General features: G+C 46.3%; 1 protein-coding gene across 5 annotated transcripts in view; it reads left to right on the top strand.

The window, feature by feature from the left end:
• Window positions 1–20,715, top strand: part of LOC106560735 (La ribonucleoprotein 1, translational regulator) — a 121,062-nt gene that overhangs the window by 62,143 nt on the left and 38,204 nt on the right. For all 5 annotated transcript variants that reach the window (XM_014123919.2, XM_014123921.2, XM_014123922.2 and 2 more), the window contains 3 exons: window positions 3,933–4,070; window positions 16,404–16,566; window positions 18,640–18,784. In XM_014123919.2, coding sequence (XP_013979394.2) covers window positions 3,933–4,070; window positions 16,404–16,566; window positions 18,640–18,784 — 446 coding nt within the window. The remainder of the gene's footprint in view (window positions 1–3,932; window positions 4,071–16,403; window positions 16,567–18,639; window positions 18,785–20,715) is intronic.

Consider the following 20,715-nt stretch of genomic DNA (forward strand, 5'->3'; position numbering starts at 1 on the left):
TCCTTCTTCTCTGGCGACTGAGTTAGGATGCCTGTGTCTTTAGTGACTGGATGTATTTATACACCATCAAAGTGTAATTAATAACTTCACCATGCTCAAAGGGATATTCAATGTCTGCTTTGTCTTGTTTTACCCATCTACCAATAGATGCCCTTCTTGGCGAGGCATTGGAAAACCTCCCTGGTCTTTGTGGTTGAATCTGTGTTTGAAATTCACTGCTGTGTGGGGTACAGAGATGAGGTAGTCATTAACAAATCATGTTAAACACTATTGCACACAGTGAGTCCATGCAACTTATTATGTGACTTGTTAGGAAAGTATTTATTCCTGAACTTATTTTGGCTTGCCATAACAAAGGTGTTGAATACTTATTGACTCAAGACATTTCAGCTTTTCATTTTTTATTAATTTGTAAAAAATTCTTAATATATTTATACTTTGCCATTATGGGGTATTGTGTGTAGGCCAGTGATGACAACATCTCAATTTAATGCATTTACGTTCAGGCTGTAACACAACAAAATATGGAAAAAGTCAAGGGGTGTGAATATTTTCTGAAGGCACAGTAGCTCCGTTCGCTCTGACGAAGTACATTTAGCTAGCTGGTAGAGGTCGACCGATTATGATTTTTAAACACCGGTACTGATTATTGGAGGACCAAAAAAGCTGATGCCGATTAATCAGCCAATATTTTAATTTTTTTATTTTGAATAATGACAATTACAACAATACTGAATGAACACTTATTTTAACTTAATATAATACATAAATACTATCAATTTAGCCTCAAATAAATAATGAAACTAATGAAAGTAAAAGTGCAATATGTGCCATGTAAAAAGCTAACGTTTAAGTTCCTTGTTCAGAACATGAGAACATATGAAAGCTGGTGGTTCCTTTTAACATGAGTCTTCAATATTCCCAGGTAAGAAGTTTTAGGTTGTAGTTATTATAGGAATTATAGGACTATTTCTCTCTATACGATTTGTATTTCATATACCTTTGACTATTGGATGTTCTTATAGGCACTTTAGTATTGCCAGTGTAACAGTATAGCTTCCGTCCCTCTCCTCGCTCCTACCTGGGCTCGAACCAGGAACACATTGACAACAGCCACCCTCGAAGCAGCAGTTACCCATGTAGAGGAAGGGAAACAACTACTCCAAGTCTCAGAGCGAGTGACGTTTGAAACGCTATTAACGCGCACCCGGCTAACTAGCTAGCCATTTTACATCGGTTACACCAGCCCCATCTTGGGAGTTGATAGGCTTGAAGTCATAAACAGTGCAATGCATTGCGAAGGGCTGCTGGCAAATGCACAAAAGTGCTGTTTGAATGAACGCTTACGAGCCTGCTGCTGCCTATCACCGCTCAGTCAGACTGCTATATCAAATCATAGGCTTAATTATAATATAATAACACACAGAAATACTAGCCTTAGGTCATTAATATGGTCGAATCCGGAAACTATCATCTCGAAAACAAAACGTTTTTCCTGTCAATGCAATACGGAACCGTTCCATATTTTATCTAACGGGTGGTATCCCTAAGTCTAAATATTCCTGTTACATTGAACAGCCTTCAATGTTATGTCATAATTACGTACAATTCTGGCAAATTAGTTCGCAACTAGCCAGGCGGCCCAAACTGTTGCATATACCCTGACTGCGTGCAATGAACGCAAAATGACACAATTTCACCTGGTTAATATTGCCTGCTAACCTGGATTTCTTTTAGCTAAATATGCAGGTTTAAAAATATGTACTTGTGTATTGATTTTAAGAAAGGCATTGATGTTTATGGTTGGAGCAACGTGTACCTAAGCGCGATTATATGCAACGCAGGACAGGCTAGATAAACTAGTAATATCATCAACCATGTGTAGTTAACTAGTGATTATGATTGATTGTTTTTTATAAGATAAGTTTAATGCTAGCTAGCAACTTACCTTGGCTTCTTACTGCATTCGCGTAACAGGCAGGCTCCTCGTGGAGTGCAATGTAAAGCGGGTGGTTGGAGTAGTTAACCGTAAGGTTGCAAGATTGATTCCCCGAGCTGACAAGGTAAAAATCTGTCGTTCTGCCCCTGAACAAGGCAGTTAACCCACCGTTCCTAGGCCGTCATTGAAAATAAGAATGTGTTCTTAACTAACTTGCCTAGTTAAATAAAGGTCTAAAAAAAAATGGCCAAATCGGCGTCCAAAAATACTGATTTTCGATTTGTTATGAAAACTTGAAATCGGCCCTAATTAATTGGCCATTCCGATTAATCGGTCGACCTCTACTAGCTAGAGATTTAGCATTAGCGGGTAACAATTTATATTAGCCACAACTTGCTAAGGGAAGACAAACTAGCTGTTATTTGAAGAAGCAAAGTGGAAAGCAGTATTGTCGTCACCTACATCTGCAGCATTGACCATGCAGACTGTCACTGCGAGTGAACAGCAAAAACTGCTCTCCTTGTAGCCGTAAAATAACGCAATGTGTTCTGACCATATGACAGGTTGACATTTTGACATGGTTATTGCTATGCCATAACGTGTTATGACTCTGGGTGTCAAGTAAAGTGTTACCAAGGGGGGACACTATATAAAAACGGACATGAGGCGGAGTGGCGTAACACCTTTAACAAATCAAACTTTGAAATACCGTAAAAGTAAAAGCCCAAACTGGTCCATGTATCAATACATGGACTTAGGCTTTATAAATGGGTACCTCAACTAATTTGCTTATTTGAGTGTGTTTTAATATGTACACTACATTACCAAAAATATGTGGACACCTGCTCGTCAAACATCTTATCCCAAAATAATGGGCATTAATATGGAGTTTGTCCCGCCTTTTCTGCAAAACAGCCTCCACTCTTCTGGGAAGGCTTTCCACTAGATGTTGGAACATTGCTGCGGGGACATGTTTCCCATTCAGCCACGAGCGTGCATGAGGTTGAGCACTTATGTTGGTTGATTAGGCCTGGCTCGCAGTCGGCGTTCCAATTCATCCTAAAGATGTTCGATGGGGTTGAGGTCAGGGCTCTGTGCAGGCCAGTCAAGTTCTTCCACACCTATCTCAACAAACCATTTCTGTATGGACCTCGCCTTGTGCACGGGGACATTGTCATACTGAAACAGGAAAGGGCCTTCCTCAAACTGTTGCCAAAAATTTGGAAGCACAGAATTGTCTCGTATGTAATTGTATTCTATAGTGTTAAGTTTTCTAAGGGGCCTAGCCCGAACTATGAAAAACAGCCACATACCATTATTTCTTCTCTACCAAACTTTACAGTTGGCACTATGCATTCAGGCAGGTAGCTTTCCCAGATACGTCCTTCAGACTAACAGATGGTGAAGCGTGATTCACCACTCCAGAGAACTAATTTCCACCGATCCAGAGTCCAATGGTGGTGAGCTTTACACAACTCCAGCCGACACTTGGCATTGCGCATGATGATCTTAGGTTTGTGTGCGGCTGCTCAGCCATGGAAACCCATTTCATGAAGCTTCTGACGAACAGTTATTGTGCTGACATTGCTTCCAGAGGCAGTTTGGAACTCTGCAGTGAGTGTTGCAACTGAGGACAGAAGATTTTTACGTGCTTCAGCACTCGGTAGTCCCGTTCTGTGAGTTTGTGTGGCCTACCACTTTGCTGCTGAGCCGTTGTTGCTCCTAGATGTTACCACTTCACAATAACAGCACTAACATTTGACTGGGTCAGCTCTAGCAGGTCAGAAATTTGACAAACTGACTTGTTGGAAAGGTGGCATCCTATGTTAGTGCCATGTTGAAAGGCACTGAGCTCTTCAGTAAGGCCATTCTAATGCCAATGATTGTCTATGGAGATTGCATGGCTTTGTATTGATTTTTATACACCTTTTAGCAATGGGTGTGGCTGAAATAGCCGAAATCACATATACTTTTGTATATTTTATGTTCTCAGACTGGTACAGAGGGAAGTACGAGCGTGAATGGAGTGACGACCACGATGAGGTGTCCAGCGTGAGGAGCGAGGGTGCTCCCTTCCGTGCCGGGTTCCGGGGTCATGGCAGGGGCCGGGGACGAGGCAGAGGCTCTAGAGGTAAGCAAAAAAATGATTGTATCTCCCCCAAAAATGCAATACAATTTAAATGGTCAAAGTCATATCATATTGTAACTATACTGAACAAAATTATAAATGCAACATGCAACAATTGTAAAGATTTTACTGAGTTGCAGTTCTTTAAAACTCCATTTGAGGTTTCCAATTTAGTGCTTTATTTTAACAAACCTACATCTTCGCTGGTGTAGCACTATAGGTCCGAAGTATTTTTTTAAATATTTTCACAGCGGCAACTATGAGCGTAATATTTGGTGGTGGCACGAAAGGGCTGGGTTTTGATTAATAACTCAATTGTTGGTGTGACAAGGGCCACTCACTGGCCAATCAAGGCTTTCCATGGCTTAGTACTGCATGCAGTTATCTTAACTGTAGGTTATTGACAATCTTTGCGTTTTCATAAACTCCAATCTGAATTGGGGCGCAGAGTTCTCGTCCTAGTCGATTGTGGATTGATACTACAGTTTATTAAATGGCATGGGCTACAGTAAAGAATAATAGCAACAGTAAAATAAAAAAAATTTAAAAGTGTTTGCTTAAAATGTTCATCACAGGAGAGCTGTACCTCCGCCCACTGGTGATGTGCAGTCTAGAAGTAACTAGAGAAAGTACACAAGCCAAGTGATCCAGCCTATCTCCTGTGATTACCTTTCAGTTAGCATTCTTTGTTTAGCCAGGCCAGTGTGCGTCCTTCAGAAATCACACACTCTTGGTTGACACAATTGTCAAGCCATACAGTGTGCTGTGCCGTTCCTGCTCTGTGAATCAACATCATTAAACTACCTCAACTGGAATTCTATCTGTCTGCCATCTGGGCCCTTTCAAGCAACCTTCTATTTAACTAGGCAAGTCAGTTAACCTCTCTAGGGGGTGTGGGACGCTAGCGTCCCACCTGGCCAACATCCAGTGAAATTGCAGAGCTCCAAATTCAAAAACCTAAATACTCATTATAAAAATTAATGAAACATACAAATGTTATACATCGGTTTAAAGATGAACTTCTTGTTAATCCAACCACGGTGTCAGATTTCAAAAAGGCTTTACGGCGAAAACAAACCATGCAATTATCTGAGAACAGCGCCCAACAGACAAATCATTACAAACAGTTAGTAGCCAAGGAGAGGAATAACAAAAGTCAGAAATGGCGATAAAATTAATGACTTACCTTTGATCTTCATATGGTTGCACTCCGAAGACTCCATGTTACACAATAAATGTTCGTTTTGTTCGATAATGTCCCTCTTTTGTTGGTGCGTTTTGTTCAGTAATCCAATGGAACAAAGCGTGTTCACAACAGACAGACAAAAATCTAAAAAGTACCATAAGAAACATGTCAAACGATGTTTATAATCAATCCTCAGGTTGTTTTTGTCATAAATAATCAATCATTTCAACCGGACAATAGCTTTGTCAATAGAAAAGGAAAAACAAGAAAGGCACGCTCCCGGTCACGTGCTGGACTCATGTCTGAAACTTCCACTGTCCTCTCATTGAAAGTGCTGTTTCTCCCTCATTTTTCAGTAAAAGAGTAAAAGTCTGAAACAATGCCTAAAGACTGGCCACATGCTGTGGAAGCCATAGAGATCGTGAACTGGGTCATAAGTCTTTATATGGTGGATAGGCTTTCAATGGAAAAACAGCCATTTCAAAATAAAAGCATTTCCTGGATGGATTTTCGCCTGCCATATCAGTTCTGTTATACTCACAGACATAATTTTAACAGTTTTGGACACTTTAGAGTGTTTTCTATCCAATTCTACCAATTATGTGCATATCCTAGCTTCTGGACCTGAGTTAGCCGGCAGTTTACTTTGGGCACGCTTTTCATCCAAAATTCCGAAAGCTGCCCCCTACCCTAGTGAAGTCAAGAACAAATTCTTATTTACAATGACAGCCTACCCCTGCCAAACCCTAACCTGGACGACACTGGGCCAATAGTGCGCCGCCCTATGGGACTCCCAATCACGGCCTGTTGTGATACAGCCTGTAATTGAACCAGGGTCTGTAGTGATGCCTCTAGCACTGAGATGCAGTGCCTTAGAGTGCTGCGCCACTCGGGAGCCCAAATATACAGTCCAACAGGTCCTCCTCCACTACATTGTGGTCCATTCGAGACGGATCTTCAGTGCTTTTCCCAGGCGCAAGATGCAAGACTACTACGTGAGCTTTTACACATCCAGCATTTCGTTTGACGCATCAGACACAGCCACCAGAGCATCTACAAGATTACGAGGTAGGCTATGTGAGCCATACACGGCATACTTCACCACACCATAGCACAACACCCTATGATGTAAATGGTCAAGAAGAGGAGTGGTATTTTCATCATGAAGGAGCGGCAAAGATGACCCCCTTCACCTTGTCACATGCAACCTCATCCACTCGCCAGGTTCAATGGGATGCTGGCTCAGAGCCATCACCACAGAGGGTATGGTTCAGAATCCCAGAAAGCCCACAGCCTGCAGAGAAGACGACAACACATGGAGGTAAGCAGAGACACACCCTTACCGGGAACACAGGAAGCTGCCAACAGCTTACCAAGCAGAGCTAGAGGAGATCTGGAAAGAGAACAAGAAGCTGCATATATCAATCAAATCAATGACATTTATTTATAAAGCCCTTCTTACATCAGCTGATATCTCAAAGTGCTGTACAGAAACCCAGCCTAAAACCCCAAACAGCAAGCAATGCAGGTGTAGAAGCACGGTGGCTAGGATAAACTCCCGAGAAAGGCCAGAACCTAGGAAGAAACCTAGAGAGGAACCAGACTATGAGAAGTGGCCAGTCTTCTGGCTCTGCCGGGTGGAGATTATAACAGAACATGGCCAAGATGTTCAAATGTTCATAGATGACCAGCAGGGTCAAATAATAATAATTTGTGGTTGTTGAGGGTGCAACTGGTCAGCACCTCAAGAGTAAACGTCAGTTGGCTTTTCATAGCCGATCATTGAGAGTATCTCTACTGCTCCTGCTGTCTCTAGAGAGTTGAAAACAGCAGGTCTGGGACAGGTAGCATGTCCGGTGAGCAGGTCAGGGTTCCATAGCCGCAGGCAGAACAGCTGAAACTGGAACAGCAGCACGGCCAGGTGGACTGGGGACAGTCATCAGACCAGGTTGTCCTGAGGCATGGTCCTAGGGCTCAGGTCCTCCAAGAGAGAATTGGAGAGGGCATACTTAAATTCACACAGGACACCGGATATCCCAACTAGCCGTAGAGAGAATTTGCCGAGGTTCATGGCGTTAAACAGGAGATGAGGAAGCTTGTGAATAAGGTCTGCTGCCACCCCTTGACCCGACTGCAGCCAGCTATACCCCCCCAAAGTCTACTCAGCAACAGACTGGCCCCGCTGTACGAATTGAGTCGGTTTTCCCAGTCCACCTCATTCCCCCCACTTGAGCTAGAGAAAGAGTTCAGCGAGGAGTGCGATAACGATGAAGAGGAATGCGATGACAGTGAGTGGCCTGATCCACCACCATAGCCTACAGAGGAAGAATTAGATCAGCTAGAGAAAGAACAAGTAGTAGACCTTCTGGACAAGATGAGTGAGCTCAAAGTCATGAGGGATCAGGCTACTTCCGCTGCTGCTAAGCTAAGCAGAGCAGACCAGAATCAGTTGTCAGGACTCCGAGAGGCTACACCAAGAGAGGCTACACCTTTGCCATATCTCAGAGAGTCGTTACCACCTTGATGGGGATTATAGCTTACCTCCTCACCAAGCCAGTGCTGCACCTTCACAGCGCTACGTTGGTGCACTGACCCGGCAGTCTTTTTCCTCCTAGGGCTCACCCTCATGCAGCAGCCTATGAGCCACGAAGAGCCGCCAGCCAAAGGCAACCAGAGCACCCACCAGGTCGCCGACCAGGTCAGGTTCCATGGATACCGAGGTCAGACCCTCAACCCCTTCCGCAGCCCCCTAGAGGCTTCACCGCCGGCGGCAGCAGTGCAGACCTACACATGGCCTAGGCCAACCATCCCTAACTTCAACAGCAGAGACTCAAGTGAGTTTGCTTGCCTGAAGATTGCACTAGGGAACCTCCTGCCAGCTGACGGGAACGAGCTCTTCATGTATCAAATCCTAGTGGATCACTTAAAGCTAGAAGAAGCCTGCCTAGTGGCAGATTCATACCTCAACTCCCCCACACCTTACTGAAACACCATGGCAGCCCTGAATGAGAAGTTTGGACAGCCACACCATGTCGCCCTGAAGAAGATAGCCAGTGTCATGGACTCTCACGATGTACGCTGTGGAGATACCAGAAGTCACACAATAGGTCCAGCCCTTAGTGGGCATGCTCCGGGACACTGGGTCTAGATGGCAGCACAGAGCTGATGTACGGGTCTTATGTGGAATGCCTACTCAGCAAGCTTCCACCTGAGATTAGGTCAGACCTCCGCCGTTGTCTTTCATCAGCCTGGTACCACATACACCTTACTCAAGTTCTTAGTGGTTACAGTACAAGTCCTGGTGTCAAGACTACGATGGCCAGTCATCAAGCAAAGGGCATAAGGACAGACTTGGGTATAAGTCAGAAGGGCTCCACGGAAAACGTGGCGCCCTTCTGGAGCTAAAGACAACCCGGAGAGTGGAGCCTCTGCCTCAGCATTCAACACTTCAGCTGCCAGCAATAACAAAGGCAAGGCGAAGCCATACTGTCCTTAGTGCTCAGGCTTATTGCAATATCTCAACCAGTGCTCAGCCATCCAGATGCTCACCAAGGAGCAAGTAAGAGTGGAGCAAGACCAACAAGAAGTGCTGGCATTGTGGAAGGCACCATCATGCATTCCAGTGCACCCTCAAGAAGCCCTGCGGTCTCTGCCTGTGAACATTTCTAGAAGTCTTTCACGAGGTCAATGACAAAAACCCCAAAGAGGCACCAAAAGAGGAGAGCTGCCTGGTAAGCACAGCCATGGATGTGCTTTACCTACATAGACCAGCTAACTGTGATCACATCCTTTTGAAGGTGATCAGGGTGCTCCTACACCATGGGGACCATACCCTCGACACCTACGCTGTTCTGTACAACAGTTACGAGCGTACCATGCTCCTTCCAAATGCTGCACAGAAGCTTGGGTTACAGGGTACCCCAGAAGAACTAGACCTCAGAACTATTTGGCAGGACATCCAGACCCTTCCTAGTGCATCAGTGACCTTCCTGCCTCAACCAAAAACCAGTTTCCAGATCAAAAGGGCCTTCACCACAACTCACCTTGGACTAGCAGACCATTCCTATCCAGTGACCAGCCGTCAGAAGAGGTGCAAGCACTTGGTTGGTCTCCCCCAACAGCCGTTCATCAACGCCAAGCCTCTAGACCTCATTGGTGCAGATCATCCTAAATTGATCACCCATATCAGGTTGGGTCCTCCGGGCAGGCCAGCAGCTGTCCAGACCAGACTTGGATGGCTGCTTCAGGGTCCGGCAAGGTTGGAGTAACACCTCCGGCCACACGGTGTTTAGTGACGTCCGTCACATTCTGAGTTGTTTAGGAACGTCAAGAAGCTCTGGCAAGTTGAGGCAGGACCAGGAAGCCGTCGACCTGATCGAGACCAAGACTGCACGCATAGAGGTAGACTGAGTGTTTTGCTACACCATCCCACTACTGTGCTAGAGATACCCTGCTTCCAAGCCCCGAAGGAAGCGGTGATGCAAAGCCTTAGATGCATGGAGAGACGGCTTGCTAAGGAACCAGAGAGCTGCATCATACAGTGCTGAGATACAGAAGCTAATGCAAGCAGGCTCAGTTAAGAAGTTAAGCTCCAACATGCTCTCTCTGAAGAGGTAGAATCATGGTACATCCTCCACCACATGTTGAGTCACAACGGCAAGAATTCAACTGCTCCTACCAGTTCCAGGGTCTCAACCTGAACGAGTCCTTGCTCCCAGGACCTACCTTGGGTGGGTCACTCTTGGGAGTACTGTTGCGGTTCCGTGAGCATGCCGTCGGGATAAGTGTAGACATCAAGGGGATGTTTCATCAGGTCTGTCTCCTACCTGAAGATAGGCCCCTCCTACAGTTTGTTTGGCGTGACATGAAGAGAGAAGAGTCTCCTGATGTCTTTGAGTGGCAGGTCCTTCCCTTTGGCACCACATGCAGCCAATGCTGCGCAACCTTTGCCTTCCAGAGGCATGTCACAAAAAACAGCGAGCCTGGTGAAGATATTAGTTTCTCCGTAGAGAGGTGATTCTACATTGACAACTGCCTCCAGAGCATGCCAACACCAGCAGAAGCCAGACAGCTAGTGAACAAGCTATGAGAGCTCCTGGCATCTGGCGGGTTCGAGCTAGACCAGTGGGCCAGCAACATGCCAAGCATCAATCACCTATCAAAGGAGGCCAGAACAGACAACCTTGAGCTTTGGTTTGCCCTAGAGAAAGAAGATTCAACTGAGTCTACCCTAGGGCTCAGCTGGCATTGCCAGTCTGACACCTTGGGGTGCAAGCATCAAGCCGTGGACTCCGGAGGGCCGACCATGCGGAATATGTAAAATGTTCTCGCCAGCCGGTACGACCCCCTTGGGTTCATTCTGCCATACACCATCCGAGCATCGTTTCTCCTTCAAAGTCCAGATGCGTTGCCTACTAAGCCAAACGCTCATCCTGAAGAGGACGCGTCTGAACTCCGGAAGCCCAATTTCTGCGGTGTCACTGCAATTGCCGGTCCCCTAGACCCAGTTGTGAGCTAGTGTGTTCCACCTGGAAGGAGCTTCTAGAAGTCATTACACAAGTGCTACACTGGGTGGCAGGTCAGGGTGGTGAAAGCAGAGACCGTCATCTTCGAGAGCCCAGCAAGAGTTTCCCAGATGAACTCCATCACCTGAAAGCTGGTAAGCCTGTCCCATCCAGCAGTTGCCTAATTACTTTGTCACCTGAGCTTGATGAGTCCGGAGAGCTCATCCGAGTTCTAGACTACGTCTTGCCAAAGATCTAGAACAGTTCATCCCGCTGTCCTCCATCCTTGTTATCCATCCAATAGACTCCTGATCCAAGATCACGGCAGCCGTCTGTGCCATCCCAGCCCTGAGAGGGTGTTTGCAGAGATCCGCTGCACCTTTTGGATCCTCTGCGGGGGGGAAGCCATTCGCCGCTTCCAGCACACCTGCACAGAATGCCATAGATGGAAATCCAGACCTGCTGTCCCCAAGATGGCTGACCTGCCAGTTGCACGCCTGCACCTCTTCAAGCCAGCCTTCTACTCCACGGGCATGGACTGCTTCGGCCCTCTAAGGTCAAACTGCGCCGGCGTGTCGGAGATTGGGGATAATCTTCAAGTGTCTCCCCACGAGGGTTGTATACTTGGACCGCTTGACCAACATCAATGCAGACTCCTTTCTGATGGCCCTTTAGAAGATTCATCTGACCAGGGAACGAACTTCCGAGGAGGTGAGAAGGAGCTGCACGAGGCCTTCGCTGATTTGTCTCCCAACCTGCAAGAGTATTTTGCAAAACAGATTGCCTTCTGCTTCAACCCCCCTGCAGCACTGTACTTCATAGTTTGGGAGAGAGAGATTCGCTCCATTAAGACCGCACTCTACACTACAGTGGTCTGCCGAGGTCAGGATCAAGGACAGAACATACACCTGTCCTGTTGCCCAGTAGGTAGTCCTCCCAGCTCTCCCGGATAGAGAAGACGGCAGTACACCTGCCTTAACCCCTCCCAAGAACCCTTAACCTTTCTCAGGTGCAAATTGACGGCACAATTTGGGGGCGGCTGAATGAAAGACTATTGAGAGAAAATATTAGTTCATCATAGGAGAGCAGTTGCTCCGCCCACCGGTGATGTGGAGTCAAGAAGTAACTAGAGAAAGTACACAAGCAAGTGATCCAGCCTATCTCCTGTGATTACCTTTTAGTTAGCATTCTTTGTTTAGCCAGGCCAGTGTGCGTCCTTCAGAAATGACACACTCTTGGTTGACACAATTGTCAAGCCATACGCTGTGCTGTTCCTGCTCTATGTGAATCAGCGTCATTAAACCACCTCAACTGGAATCCTACCTGTGTGTCATCTGTGACCTTACAAGCACCTGGGAGAGAACACGTAGTGCTAAGAACATAGAGTCCAACAGGTCCTCCACTACAGATTGTGTGTGTGTGTGCCATTGAGGTTGAATGGGCAAGAAAAAATATTGAACTGGCTTTGAACGGCGTATGGTAATAGGTGCCAGGCTCACCGGTTTCAGTGTGTCAAGAACTGCAACACTGAGTTTTTCACGCTCAACCGTTTCCCGTGTATCAAGAATGTTCCGCTATCCAAAGGACATCCAGCCAACTTGACAGAACTAGTTTTTTGCGGGTACTATTTAATGAAGCTGCCAGTTGAGGACTTGTGAGGCGTCTGTTTCTCCAACTAGACACTCTAATGTACTTGTCCTCTTGCTCAGTTGTGCACCGGGGCCTCCCACTCCAATCTATTCTGGTTAGAGCCAGTTTGCACTGTTCTGTGAAGGGAGTTGTACACAGCGTTGTACGAGATCTTCAGTTTCTTGGCAATTTCTCGCATGGAATAGCCTTCATTTCTCAGAACAAAAATAGACTGACAAGTTTCAGAAGAAAGTAATTTGTTTCTGGACATTTTGAGCCTGTAATCGAATTCACAAATGCTGATGCTCCAGATACTCAACTAGTCTGAAGGCCAGTTTTATTGCTTCTTTAATCAGAACAACAGTTTTCAGCTGTGCTAACATAATTGCGAAAGGGTTTTCTAGTGATCAATTAGCCTTTAAAATTATAAACTTGGCACGTTGTGTTAGCTAATCCGTTGGAACACAGGAGTGATGGTTGCTGATAATGGGTCTCTGTACGCCTATGTCGATATTCCATTAAAAATCTTTAGTTTCCAGCTCCAATAGTTATTTACAACATCAATGTCTACACTGTGTTTCTGATCAATTTTATGTTATTTTAATGGACAAAAAATGTGCTTTTCTTTCAAAAACAATGACATTTCTAAGTGACCCCAAACTTTTGAACAGTAGTGTATATGAATAATTAAAGATTGCTAGTAGATCTTCCATCGAGTCATAAAATGTTTGATATACCTGTACTTTGATGGCGTGCCATCAAGGCCTGGGGTTTTCTGTGTCTGAAAGTAGTCATTTGCTAACCATAGTTTGTTCTCTAATTATTTTTTTTGTATCGTCGATAGTTTCACATAATTCTTAGGTAAGAAGCTGTCATAAAATTCTTAAGTTGGAAACACTTAATTTTTATACACTTAATAAATATATATATATATATATATATATATATATATATATTTATATATATATTCTACTTCAGTCAAAATATCCTTAGGTGAAACAAGGGTTTCTCCGTTGTTTGTAACAATTTTCTGTATGTCCTTTTTTTTATGCGTTTCTATATTGAAGGTTAAATATATTATTGTTATGAAGGTTAAATATATTGAAGGTTAGATAAATTAAACCAAATTTCTCCTGAATACATTTCTCAAACTATTTTTGTTTTGCCTCTAAATTATTCAGTACTCATGTAAAACACTTTTCCACATCATTGATTTGTAATGTTAATTTTTCTCTGGAAGTTTTGTTTTAAGCATTAAACATTTCATTGGCCTCTAAAGGCAGTCTTAAAGGCATCTAATTGGGTAAGTGGGTATGCTGAACCTATATTGTGCAAGAACAAATCTGTTATGAATTCTTTAGTTTTTGTTAGTGCTGTCAGTCTATAAACTGGTTAAATTTCCAGAATCCCCTTAGTGGAAAATCATGAATTGTTACATGGGGGGCTGGATGGTTTGAGCGCATTTGATTCTCTGTAGAACCATACTGTTGAATGGAGCTTCGCCACATGTCTTAAAGCCCAGCCCAGCTCTCCACTCTACTAGCTCTCTCTCTTTGTGTGGTTGCGCTCTATTGCTTGTTCCGCTCTGTGTGGTTGTGCTTATGTGGAAATGGTGGAATGATCTGTCTGACAGCTTTGCCTTGGTCTTGTGTGACCCTGATCCGGCCTCACTAAGGAAACAGTATAAACAAAGCAATTTAATAACAACCAGAGTGTGTTAGGACGTGTCAAGACCTGTGATACCTCAGGGCAGTGGGGTTAGACATGCTGCTCGGTATTAGGGTTTGAAATAATTTCACTATTGGAGTAGTATCATAAATGTGTTGCTTATTCAAAATCCATGTGGGGTTTATTAGCTTAAGTTTGTGACCCGAGCACTGCTGCGCGAGGGAGAGGGTGGCGCTCTATTGCTGCAGCTGTGGAGGGGCCAGTGTGAGATGGGAGGGAGAGAGGGTGGCGCTCTATTTCTGCAGCTGTGGAGGGGCCGGTGTGAGATGGGAGAGAGGGTGGCGCTCTATTGCTGCAGCTGTGGAGGGGCCGGTGTGAGATGGGAGAGAGGGTGGCGCTCTATTGCTGCAGCTGTGGAGGGGCCGGTGTGAGATGGGAGAGAGGGTGGCGCTCTATTGCTGCAGCTGTGGAGGGGCCGGTGTGAGATGGGAGAGAGGGTGGCGCTCTATTGCTGCAGCTGTGGAGGGGCCGGTGTGAGATGGGAGAGAGGGTGGCGCTCTATTGCTGCAGCTGTGGAGGGGCCGGTGTGAGATGGGAGGGAGGGTGGCGCTCTATTGCTGCAGCTGTGGAGGGGCCGGTGTGAGATGGGAGGGAGAGAGGGTGGCGCTCTATTGCTGCAGCTGTGGAGGGGCCGGTGTGAGATGGGAGGGAGAGAGGGTGGCGCTCTATTGCTGCAGCTGTGGAGGGGCCGGTGTGAGATGGGAGGGAGAGAGGGTGGCGCTCTATTGCTGTGGAGGGGCCGGTGTGACATGGGAGGCAGGGTGGTGCTCTATTGCTGCAGCTGTGGAGGGGCCGGTGTGAGAGAGGGTGGCGCTCTGCAGCTGTGGAGGGGCCGGTGTGAGATGGGAGAGAGGGTGGCGCTCTACTGCTGCAGCTGTGGAGGGGCCGGTGTGAGATGGGAGGGAGAGAGGGGGGCGTTCTATTGCTGCAGCTGTGGAGGGGCCGGTGTGAGATGGGAGGGAGAGAGGGTGGTGCTCTATTGCTGTGGAGGGGCCGGTGTGACATGGGAGGCAGGGTGGTGCTCTATTGCTGCAGCTGTGGAGGGGCTGGTGTGAGAGAGGGTGGCGCTCTGCAGCTGTGGAGGGGCCGGTGTGAGAGAGGGTGGCGCTCTGCAGCTGTGGAGGGGCCGGTGTGAGATGGGAGAGAGGGTGGCGCTCTATTGCTGCAGCTGTGGAGGGGCCGGTGTGAGATGGGAGGGAGAGAGGGGGGTGTTCTATTGCTGCAGCTGTGGAGGGGCTGGTGTGAGATGGGAGGGAGAGAGGGGGGTGTTCTATTGATGCAGCTGTGGAGGGGCTGGTGTGAGATGGGAGGGAGGGTGGCGCTCTATTGCTGCAGCTGTGGAGGGGCCGGTGTGAGATGGGAGGGAGGGTGGCGCTCTACTGCTGCAGCTGTGGAGGGGCCGGTGTGAGATGGGAGAGAGGGTGGCGCTCTACTGCTGCAGCTGTGGAGGGGCCGGTGTGAGATGGGAGAGAGGGTGGCGCTCTACTGCTGCAGCTGTGGAGGGGCCGGTGTGAGATGGGAGGGAGGGTGGCGCTCTATTGCTGCAGCTGTGGAGGGGCCGGTGTGAGATGGGAGGGAGCAGACGGAGGGAGAGAGGAACTTCTGTGAGTGCAATGTTTATTGTTCATTTCACTTTTGTATATTATCTACCTCACTTGCTTTGGCAATGTTAACATATGTTTCCCATGCCCATAAAACCCCTTGAATTGAATTGAATTGAATTGAGAGGGAGACGCAGTAGTACTCACAGAAGTATTCATAATACTAACATCCGTTTGGATATTCAAAAATTCTACGTCCCTAGCTTGGGCCTGTTGGTTTTGGCAACCAGCCTTTCCTCTCTCACCTCTGACTGGGCCATGGGAGTCTGCCTCCGACAGGAAAACACTGCCACCCTTCATTTGAGGAGAAAGGGGGTGGAACAGGGGGAGAGGAGCAAAGGTGACACCCTCCCTCCCTCCCTCCACCCAACCCCTGTTGTGATGAAACCTGCCCTTCTTCTCCTTCTCACTTGGCCGAGAACCACCGGTTTTGAGTTTTCCGACTCTTCCCTCTTCTCAGGAACACAGTGTTGCTTTCAGAAGTAAAAGAATTTCCCCCCGAGGGACACCAAATGTTAAATCCTAGCTAGCTCCTATTTAGTAAATCATTGCGCGCCTTCCCGGGATTCAACAGCTGTGCTGCAAATGTCTCCCTGCTGTTGTGAACTCTTGTAGCCTTGTTGTTCACTTGTAGTAGGCTTGTGACAGTGGCCCTGTAATGGTTTACAACTGCTGTGACTCCCACCAGGTCACTCTGACTACCATTATGGCTTCAAGGCCTACAACGGGAAGGACGGCGCCTACGGACAGAAGTTTGGTGCTCCAGTCACCTATTACTACAACAACATGAGCAGCAATGACCTGTACACAGTGGACCAGGGCCTGCTCAAGGACTATGTCAAAAGGCAGATGTGAGTACTACCTACCGTTGGTTACTTTGCTTTAAATGTACTACCATTGGTTACTACGCTTTACAGGTCAATGTTTCAAGAGGAAGCAGATATGACTGTTTTTCAGCCTTGGAATAGTGTAATATAATATATGCCATTTAGCAGACACTTTTATCCAAACCGACTTAAACATGCAGGCATACTTTCTCATATGGGTGGCCCCAGAATATAACATGGAATCTGAATCAATGTGGCTTATAGGCTTATACTATTTCCATTATCAAATTCCATCTCCTAAACAACTGATGACAATTGAAATTACGTTTATCTCCAACTCAAACAAAACTGAACGTAGGCAAATGCACTGCTCAAAAAAATAAAGGGAACACTTAAACAACACAATGTAACTCCAAGTCAATCACACTTCTGTGAAATCAAACTGTCCACTTAGGAAGCAACACTGATTGACAATAAATTTCACATGCTGTTGTGCAAATGGAATAGACAACAGGTGGAAATTATAGGCAATTAGCAAGACACCCCCAATAAAGGAGTGGTTCTGCAGGTGGGGACCACAGACCACTTCTCAGTTCCTATGCGTCCTGGCTGATGTTTTGGTGACTTTTGAATGCTGGCGGTGCTTTCACTCTAGTGGTAGCATGAGACGGAGTCTACAACCCACACAAGTGGCTCAGGTAGTGCAGCTCATCCAGGATGGCACATCAATGCGAGCTGTGGCAAGAAGGTTTGCTGTGTCTGTCAGCGTAGTGTCCAGAACATGGAGGCGCAACCAGGAGACAGGCCAGTACATCAGGAGACGTGGAGGAGGCCGTAGGAGGGCAACAACCCAGCAGCAGGACCGCTACCTCCGCCTTTGTGCAAGGAGGAACAGGAGGAGCACTGCCATAGACCTGCAAAATGACCTCCAGCAGGCCACAAATGTGCATGTGTCTGCTCAAACGGTCAGAAACAGACTCCATGAGGGTGGTATGAGGGCCCGACGTCCACAGGAGGGGGTTGTGCTTACAGCCCAACACTGTGCAGGACGTTTGGCATTTGCCAGAGAACACCAAGATTGGCAAATTCGCCACTGGCGCCCTGTGCTCTTCACAGATGAAAGCAGGTTCACACTGAGCACGTGACAGACGTGACAGTCTGGCGACGCCGTGGAGAACGTTCAGCTGCCTGCAACATCCTCCAGCATGACCGGTTTGGCGGTGGGTCAGTCATGGTGTGGGGTGGCATTTCTTTGGGGGGCCGCACAGCCCTCCATGTGGTAGGTAGCCTGACTGCCATTAGGTACCGAGATGAGATCCTCAGACCCCTTGTGAGACCATATGCTGGTGCGGTTGGCCCTGGGTTTCTCCTAATGCAAGACAATGCTAGACCTCATGTGGCTGGAGTGTGTCAGCAGTTCCTGCAAGAGGAAGGCATTGATGCTATGGACTGGCCCGCCCGTTCCCCAGACCTGAATCCAATTGAGCACATCTGGGACATCATGTCTCGCTCCATCCACCAACGCCACGTTGCACCACAGACTGTCCAGGAGTTGGCGGATGCTTTAGTCCAGGTCTGGGAGGAGATCCCTCAGGAGACCATCCACCACCTCATCAGGAGCATGCCCAGGCGTTGTAGGGAGGTCATACAGGCACGTGGAGGCCACACACACTACTGAGCCTCATTTTGACTTGTTTTAAGGACATTACATCAAAGTTGGATCAGCCTGTAGTGTGGTTTTCCACTTTAATTTTGAGTGTGACTCCAAATCCAGACCGCCATGGGTTGATAAATTGGATTTCCATTGATTATTTTTGTGATTTTTGTTGTCAGCACATTCAACTATGTAAAGAAAAAAGTATTTAATAAGATTATTTATTTCATTCAGATCTAGGATGTGTTGTTTAAGTGTTCCCTTTATTTTTTTGAGCTGTATATTTAGTCTCAACTTTTCCCACATTATATCATTGTATTCCCTGACAAGGGCTTTGCTGAAAGTTTTTCTTCAGTTGAACATGGCTTCATAATAAAGGCGTTTTAATTATAGGAAGAGTACCTTGATCCTCCTTGTTTTTGAACTTTCGCATCTCTCCGTAGTGAGTACTACTTCAGCCTTGACAACCTGGAGCGGGATTTCTTCCTGCGCAGGAAGATGGACCAGGAGGGCTTCCTGTCACTTGGTCTGATTGCCAGCTTCCACAGGGTGCAGGCCCTCACCACTGACGTCAACCTCATTATAGAGGTACACTATGTTCCTTATTTACATGTTTATATAGCCAGATGGCTTTAGTCCCATAAATAACTAAATACGTTTCTATGCCTCATCAGCTGTATAATTTGTAGGTAATTCATGGCTTTTCATCGAGCTTTGACTTGTAAAAACCAGTTTCTGCAGACCGTACTAAATAGGACTGATCTCTCTTTAAACGTTGATGTTTAATATCTATCAATCTACAAAAGTATGTGGACACCTCTTAAAATTTGATGATTTGGCTATATCAGCCATACCCGTTGCTGACAGTTGTATCCAATCGATCACACAGACATGCAATCTTGATAGACAGACAAACATTGGCAGTTTAATGGCCTTACTGAAGAAATGAAATGTTTTTCCATTGTTGAGCAGCCACCCACAAGCCTAAGATCACAATGCGAAGTGTCAGCTGGAGTGGTGTAACTTTTGCTGCCATTGGACTCGGGAGCAGCGGAAATTCGTTCTCTGGAGTGGTGAATCACGCTTCCCCTTCTGGCAGTCCAACGGACCAATCTGGGTTTAACGGATGCCAGGAGAACACTACCTGCCCCAATGCATAGTGACAACTGTAAAGTTTGGTGGAGGAGAAATAATGGTCTGGGGCTGTTTTTCATGGTTCGGGCTAGGTCCCTTAGTTCCAGTGAAGGGAAATCTTAATGCTACAGCATACAATGACATTCTATACGATTCTGAGCTTCAAACTTTCTGTCAACAGCTTGTTGAAGGCCCTTTCAGTATGACACTACCCCCGTGCGCAAAATGAGGTCCATACAGAAATGTTTTTTTCGAGATCTGTGTGGAAGAATTGACTGGCCTGCACAGAGCCCTGATCTCAACCCCATCAAACACCTTTCGGATGAATTGGAACGCTGACTACGAGCCAGGCTTTTCCTTCACTCTGCGGTCCAACTCATCCCAAACCATCTCAATTGGATTGAGGTCGGGTGATTGTGGGGGCCAGGTCATCTGATGCAGCACTCCATCACTCTACTTCTTTGTCAAATAGCCCTTGCACAGCCTGGAGGTATGTTGGGTCATTGTCCTATTGAAAAACAAATGATTGTCCAACTAAGCGCAAACAAGATGGGAGGGCGTATCGCTGCAGAATTCTGTGGTAGCCATGCTGGTTAAGAGTGCCTTGAATCACCGACAGTCACCAGCTGCAATTTCTGAGGCTGGTAACTCTAATGAACTTCTGCAGCAGAGGTAACTCTGGGTCTTCCTTTCCTGTGGTGGTCCTCATGAGAGACAGTTTCATCATAGCGCTTGATGGTTTTTGTGACTGCACTTGAAGAAAGTTTCAAAGTTTTTGAAATGTTCCGTATTGACTGACCTTCATGTCTTAAACTAATGATGGACTGTCGTTTCTCTTTGCTTATTTGAGCTGTTCTTTTCATAATATGTTCTTGGTCTTTTACCCAATAGGTCTATCTTCTGTATACCACCCCTACCTTGTCACAACACAACTGATTGGCTCAAACGCATTAAGGAAATAAATAAATTCTACAAATTAACTTTTAACAAGGCACACCTGTCTAATTGAAATGCATTCCAGGTGACTACTGTGGTGGTTAATTTCTGCATTACCAAATGAGGAGAGTTACAAACACACCAGTCTGAGTTAAACTACATCTTTAATACTTAAGATACTTTTGCAAAAGCACTTGACCTTCAATAATGCACTCTCGAATGAACCAGGAAGGTTCCAACACAATGGCTACTGAGATATTTTATACCCAAATATCCACCCCCTTTTGACATGACAAACCACAGATAGTTAGGAACGGTTCACAAAGAAAGACTGTTTACTTTAGAGAGGAGTATCTAGATCGCATTCGCTATAAATTATCGTTCAGTTTGATCCCTAATGACGAGGTTCTAATCTCGTCCCTGGTACTTCATAGAACAAAAACACCATT

This window comes from Salmo salar, chromosome ssa10 (assembly GCF_905237065.1).
Source record: "Salmo salar chromosome ssa10, Ssal_v3.1, whole genome shotgun sequence".
NCBI lineage: Eukaryota > Metazoa > Chordata > Actinopteri > Salmoniformes > Salmonidae > Salmo > Salmo salar.